Source organism: Lactuca serriola, chromosome 5 (genome assembly GCF_051521515.1).
Source record: "Lactuca serriola cultivar US96UC23 chromosome 5, Lser_US96UC23_V15, whole genome shotgun sequence".
NCBI classification, from domain to species: domain Eukaryota; kingdom Viridiplantae; phylum Streptophyta; class Magnoliopsida; order Asterales; family Asteraceae; genus Lactuca; species Lactuca serriola.
Window position 1 is genome coordinate 164,582,441 of NC_136412.1, and position 6,228 is coordinate 164,588,668.

General features: G+C 32.5%; 1 protein-coding gene across 1 annotated transcript; it reads right to left on the reverse strand.

The window, feature by feature from the left end:
* Positions 1-1,816: 1,816 nt before the first annotated feature.
* Positions 1,817-4,745, reverse strand: LOC145053217 (rRNA-processing EFG1-like protein (DUF2361)). Its single transcript, XM_079001214.1, has 7 exons — positions 4,556-4,745; positions 3,895-4,024; positions 3,681-3,808; positions 3,452-3,590; positions 2,647-2,758; positions 2,492-2,555; positions 1,817-2,390 (listed from the first exon to the last, which is right to left on the reverse strand). The coding sequence occupies exons 1-7, from the start codon at positions 4,715-4,717 to the stop codon at positions 2,067-2,069; spliced, it is 1,059 nt and encodes a 352-aa protein (XP_078857340.1). The 5' UTR covers positions 4,718-4,745; the 3' UTR covers positions 1,817-2,066.
* Between the last annotated feature and the right edge of the window lie 1,483 nt (positions 4,746-6,228).

The window sequence follows — 6,228 nt, forward strand, 5'->3', positions numbered from 1 at the left end:
ATATGCTCATCCATAACACCCATGGTAACCGAATCACTCATATCATCCTACAAAACAAAACTACAAATCTTTTTGTAAGTTCAAGTATAATACAAAATTTAAAAAGAAAGTGATTGAAAAAAATATAAAACATAAGCGAAGATATTACGAAGTTAGTAACCTTATTATTGTAAAACTGATTGTTGTATGATGCAAAAACTGTTCATTACGACGTATGATTTGAGGAACAGTGACGTTGTTCCCATCATGCATTTTGGACATCACTTGTGCTTCAACCGATATTGGAATTTCGACTCAAAATGAAGGCTCTCCTTCCAATATAATCCTTTTAATACTAATAACATTTTTCATTTATGTCACACTAATAAACCAATTAATAATCATTAACTGAAAATTCTTTTGATATGTAGTAGTTAAAAGATAAGTTAAAGATGTATCGATGTTTCAAATGAATAAGGATCAAGGATAATGGTTTGTATTATAGTAGATATATAAAAAAAAATAGAATAGATATATTATATATTATTATTAAAGAGTTATAGGAAGAACAAAGAAAGTTTTAAAACTATTTAATGTATTCATGAGAAAACCACTTACTATAATTAATTACTATTGCTAACTAATTTTAAATGTTTTAATTTTATTTCTATGTAGATGTTTTTTTAATTATTTGCACTTATTTAAAACTAAATAACTAATTTATAATCATTATTGAAAAAAGAATTGAAAAGTCATAAGATTTTCAAATATATTTGGTAAAAAGAAAAATATCTCTTTTATACTATAGTATAGATTAGACGTAGTAAAACAAGATAAGAGTGGTTAACAAGAAAGGTCACAAAATCATCTATAGAACTATTATGTGATTTTAAAGAACTTAAATATGTTTCAAGGTACAAATTTTACTATTGTTGTAGATGATTCAAGTCTTAATAAAAAAAAATATTAGGTATGTTAAAAATGTGTTCATTTCCAAGTGGTCAAGAAAAAATGGCAAACCGTATCATATGAGCGGTCTACGTCAACCCATTTTAAGGCTTATATGAGAGGTCAATCACAGAACACTAATAATATTTTGGGTGTATCAGGATTTGAACTTTGGACAAAAGATATAAAGTTAGAAGTATGATTAAATGAGTGTTTGAAATTGTCGTTTGAAAAAACATAAATATGGTATTTAGACAATCCCTCTTGTTTTTTCATAGAAAAAAAAATTGTCAAGTCTCTTCTTCTATAAATCTTCTATAAATGACCAACTCACTTTTGTCTTTCCAAGTTACGAAAGGATTTATTCAACGAGCCAATGATAGATATACAAAGTGGGCCCATAACTTAATAGAAAAAGAATTTTGTTAATAATAAGACATTTGATAAAAGCACATTTGATAATAAGATATGGAGAGATGGTCTTATTTCTAACTAGTGATTTGGACACATATGATAAAAGCAAATGAAATTTCTTTGCATCTTTTCTATTTTTAAGAAGAAAACGAAGATGATGTTTGAAATGTGAATGATGGAGAAACTATAACCTGAGGGGGAAAGTTTAGATACCACTAGTAACCATGTATTAAAATATTTAAAATTCGTATTGTATCGGTTTCATAATTCGTTTTTTTCAAAAATCAACACATTCCAAAAAAAAGTATTAACATGAATGCTAACAGGCTTGAGTTGCTAAAGTATTAAAAAAAACAACTGTAGTGGCCATGTCTTCTAAATTCATTAAATAAAAAACTAACAAATTGGTAAATAAATAAAGATATAAATTAAAAACAAATAAAATTAAACACAAACCTCGGACCACAAAATTACATGTCAAAATCAAGATTTTCAAATTCAGATAAATTAACATGAAAAATCCAAGAACAATTTGGTACAACCGCGATTAAACAATATATGACCAAAAAGGTCCGAATATGATATTCGTTTACACTCTAAAGAAATTAACTTTCACAAAATCTTCATTTCGACTTATAAATCTTTTATAAATTATAGAAACAAAACAACATTTTTTTTAAATTAGAAACCATCATAATTCATTATATGATTCATTAGCATATCAATCAACCCTGTTGCTTCTTCTTCTTGGGTCGCCTCTTTCTTTTGGGTTTCCGGGCATCCGAATTGGAGCTCAAATTACTCCCGCTATTACCCGTGCCTGACTCCACGGGTCGCCGGTTATTAAAAAACGGGCGTTCGACACTTGTCGACGTATTACTGGACGATGACATGTCAGCTCTACGAGAGGATGATGACATGTCAACCCTATGAGAGGATGATGACGTGTTCTTGTTGAACGATTTAGTGTATCTTGATTTCATGTGATTTGGATTTGGATTATTTGATGCCCGAGGAGGTGGCATGAGTGCACGAGCCGAAATGTGTCTCTATTTAAATTTAATAAACAAATTAATAAATTAATAAAAAATAAATATATTTACACGCCATTTAATACAGTTCAGGACAGGACAGAACAGAACAGGCTGACCTGATTTCTTTCGTCGCTGGACATACCGGAAGCTGCTTTTCCAGAAGCACTAGATGCTTGTTCCCTGTTACAATGTTTTTATTTTTATATAAAAAATTAAAAAAAAAAAAAAAAAAAAAAGTTTGGTGTATGAATTGAGAAAAGACGATTCTAACCTTGCACTTTTATCAGTCCACTCATCATCTGCATCAGCTTCATCACTTGAGCTTCCACTTTGAAAGAAATCATCTTCACTTAAATCCAGCCCATCGTCTTCACTTCCAGTTTCTGAAACAGTTTATTTTTATTTTGACAATTCTACCCAATTTTATAGCAAATTCAAAGCAAAATTCACTTCTATAATTAAGTAAATTTTTCAAAGTATTAAGGAAAATATTGAAAGAACAATCAGTAAGTTTCTTACGAAAGCATTGCTATTTAGTTTAAAACATTGTACTTTTAATTTTATTTTGACAAAACTGCAAAAATGGTCCTTGTGGTTTGTCGAAAATTGTCATTTTGGTCCAAAAAGTTTTGGACTAGCACTACCAGTCCAAAACTTTGATTTTGTTGCAAGTTTGGTCCAGAAATTTTTTGAAACTCGTTATAATGATGGATTTACCCTTGCAAGGGTAAATCTGTCATCTAAAATATTTAAAAAAAAATTTGGACCAAACTCACAACAAAATCGAAGTTTTGGACCGGTGGTGCTAGTCCAAAACTTTTTGGACCAAACTGACAATTTTCGACAAACCACAGGGACCATTTTTGCAAACTTGTCTTTTATTTTTCTTATCAAGACATTGTGCTTTAAAAAGCTACCTAAAATTGCTTTGTATTTGGATGATATTGCTATGATTGGGTAGATTTTTCAAAGCACAATGTTATAATAGGAGGAAATGAAAGTATGAAGCTACAAAAAACAAATAAATGAAAATATATATTTTTGAGAACAAAAAATGAAAAATAGAAATTAATTACCTTCCAAATCTTTCCCACTAGCTATAGCAGCAGCTATATTTGCCTTGATTTGTGTGCGTAAGGCATTTCTCTTATTAACAGTCTCTGTATTATCACCTTTTTTAAATAATGATACGTATTTTTCTGCCTTTGGAAAAAACTGCAGTTTCAAAATCATAATATTATTAATTTATTATTATAATTATAATAAACAAATGAATGAAAGTAGGTTGCTATTTTGTGCATTTACCCTGATATACTCAAGATCTTCTTTCAATTTGGAAAGCTGGTCAGCCAGGTCAGCTTCTTGAGCCTGCCCGGATGCTGCCCGTTGTTGTTTCTCCAAACGTCTTATTCTTCTCTCAACTTTCCTTCTTTCTGTTGCACAAAACATTAATTAGCTATTTCTTGAATTTAAATGAAAATACTTTGCTATTTCTTGAATTTAAATGAAGAAATTTTACCAAAAAATTTGATCTTTCTGTAACGCAAGAATATTTTGTGTTCCAAAGCTAGATTATCCAGAAGCTGCTGTTGATTCTTCAATCCTTCTAATTTCTTTGTTAGGGCTTCTTGCACTTCAGGCCTTGTGTCCTTTAAATATATCATGAAAAGAAAAACATGGGCTTATTCATCCAATAAAGAAGGATCAAATAACTTTAAGAGAATAATAGAACTGTAATTTAATAGAAATCGTGAAACTTTTTGAAATCAAATCCAATGTATGTGAATGGTATAGCAAAAGATAGATATGAATTTGGCGTCTATGTAAAAAGTGATTGTCTTTGGAACCAATGTAGTGTGACAAATTACTGAAAATATGTTGGTGATAATGGTGTATTATCAAGTTTTCGCTAACAAAATTCCATTAATATCAAGTTTTATGCAGTTATCGACTATTCTTCGGAGGATACATAATACGCATCAATCTGAATGTAGAAAAGTGGCGTATTATCAACACATCCAAAGTGTACCTCTTTCTTTTGAACAGAGGGAGGACATGATAAAATCTAAGTACATACTTTATTATCCAAAGAATCCGAACAACAATATCTACACTTAAGCAGGAGGTTATTGCGTTTTCTATAGACGAATTTATCTGAAGAAACAGTGTGTATAAAATACCTTGCGAATCAAACGCTCCGTAGAGCGAATCTGGCGTTTTAGAGAGACGAGCTTGGCTTTAGGTTTCTTCTCGACACCCAAGGCTTTTGGACGGTGATTGGTAGCTTTATTCACCGGTTTCCGTCCGGCGACCCGTCGCCTGTCGTAGCCACCGTGTGCCATCTCTGCGTTCTCCTTTTAGGTTTTCGTTCTTTTCCGTCGGATGTATATGTGGAAATGTTGCTACATATATACAGTTTTGGTCCCTGTAGTTTGCATAAGTTTTAGATTTTGCTAGATTATAATAAGACAAAATTGCAAAAATAGTCCCTGTGCAAATTTTTGGGGTTTAGTCCGACTTTTTTGGTTTCGTAGTTCTTTTGGAGTGGTTTGTATGTGAAAATGGTCCCTCCGAAAATTGAAATGACTATAATACCCTTGGGGTATTTATTTTTCATTTTTCTTTCATTATTCTTAAAATTTAATATTTATTTATTTATTTTAACAATTAAAAAAATAAAAAAAGGCTCACCTCTCTCTCTCTCTCCCTCTCTCTCTCTAGTTTCAATACCCAAAGATACAACCCACCATCATCTTCTTCATGACCCTGTCTTTTTCAAACCCTAACTCCTCACCACCATCTCTCCTTCCAGTCACCAAAATCAACTACCAACACCACAATCAGAATTCAAGACTTATTCATGTTGCAGATTCGGTGAGTTCCAGTTTACCCACCTAGATCGTATAAGGATATGGTGGTGTCGGAGATCTACAGTAGCAATTAGCATTTACTCTCGTTCCCTCTCTTCCATTTTTGGGACACTTTTACAACAATCTTCAAATCTAAGTTTTACAAGACAATAAGTAGTAGTGCTTTATGGAATTGCTTTATGAAGTTCTGGGGTATTATATGATTTATGAAGTTGCTGGGTTTTCTCAAATCTTAGGAATAGAACTACTTTATAAGACTTGTGGGAAAACAAATACAGATAGAAATGGGTTTCAAGTAAGAAGATATTCAACATTCTCGTCTTTAGAAAGAAGATATTCAACATTCTCGTCTTTGGAAATTTGTGTCAGATGCATGTATTTTGTGGGAGGACAACACCCAGATCGTGACCTCTCATCTCCCGCACCCTCTTTCGTATTTTTCTCCCTTTGAATCTGCTACCTTCAATAGCCTTTGTTTTCACTGTCTCACAATATTCCTTCTCCTTTTGCAATGGAAATTGGAAGCACGTGATGCATGACTGATGGTGGTGTTCGTTTTGCAAAAAGATAGCCAAAAGTGGCTTTAAATGGGCGGAAATAGAACTGTTGGACTTGTGATTGAACGAGTTGTGGTTGGAACTGGGATCAACGACATTGATTAATTGTTTAACGATCAGCAAGAAATTGAAAACAAGAGGGAGGAGCTGTACTCGGTCACTACCTGAATATTTCACTACCTGATATTTTCAAGATTTGATGTCCAAATTTGATGTTGTTTGGTGGTGATTCACGGTGATCAAAGTCACCGGTGGTGGTTATTGATGGAGGCAGCGACGGTTCTTGATGGGTTTTGGTGGCAAGCTCCCAAAACCGGAGGAAGGCAGTAGATGGTGGTGTTTTGAAGCTTGCTTGACGGATTTTAATGGCGGGGATATAAGGTGGAGTTGTGGTGGATGAGTTCAAAAGAAAGAGACAAAGACAAA

Bases quoted from the DNA above. Each gene is read 5' to 3' on its own strand.
- LOC145053217 (XM_079001214.1), bottom strand. From the start codon at position 4,717: ATGGCACACGGTGGCTACGACAGGCGACGGGTCGCCGGACGGAAACCG. The intron at 3,809-3,894 runs GTAAAATTTCTT...TTTGTGCAACAG, and splicing joins CAGAAAGATCAAATTTTTTG to AAAGAAGGAAAGTTGAGAGA. The intron at 2,556-2,646 runs GTTAGAATCGTC...ACATTGTAACAG, and splicing joins TGGACTGATAAAAGTGCAAG to GGAACAAGCATCTAGTGCTT.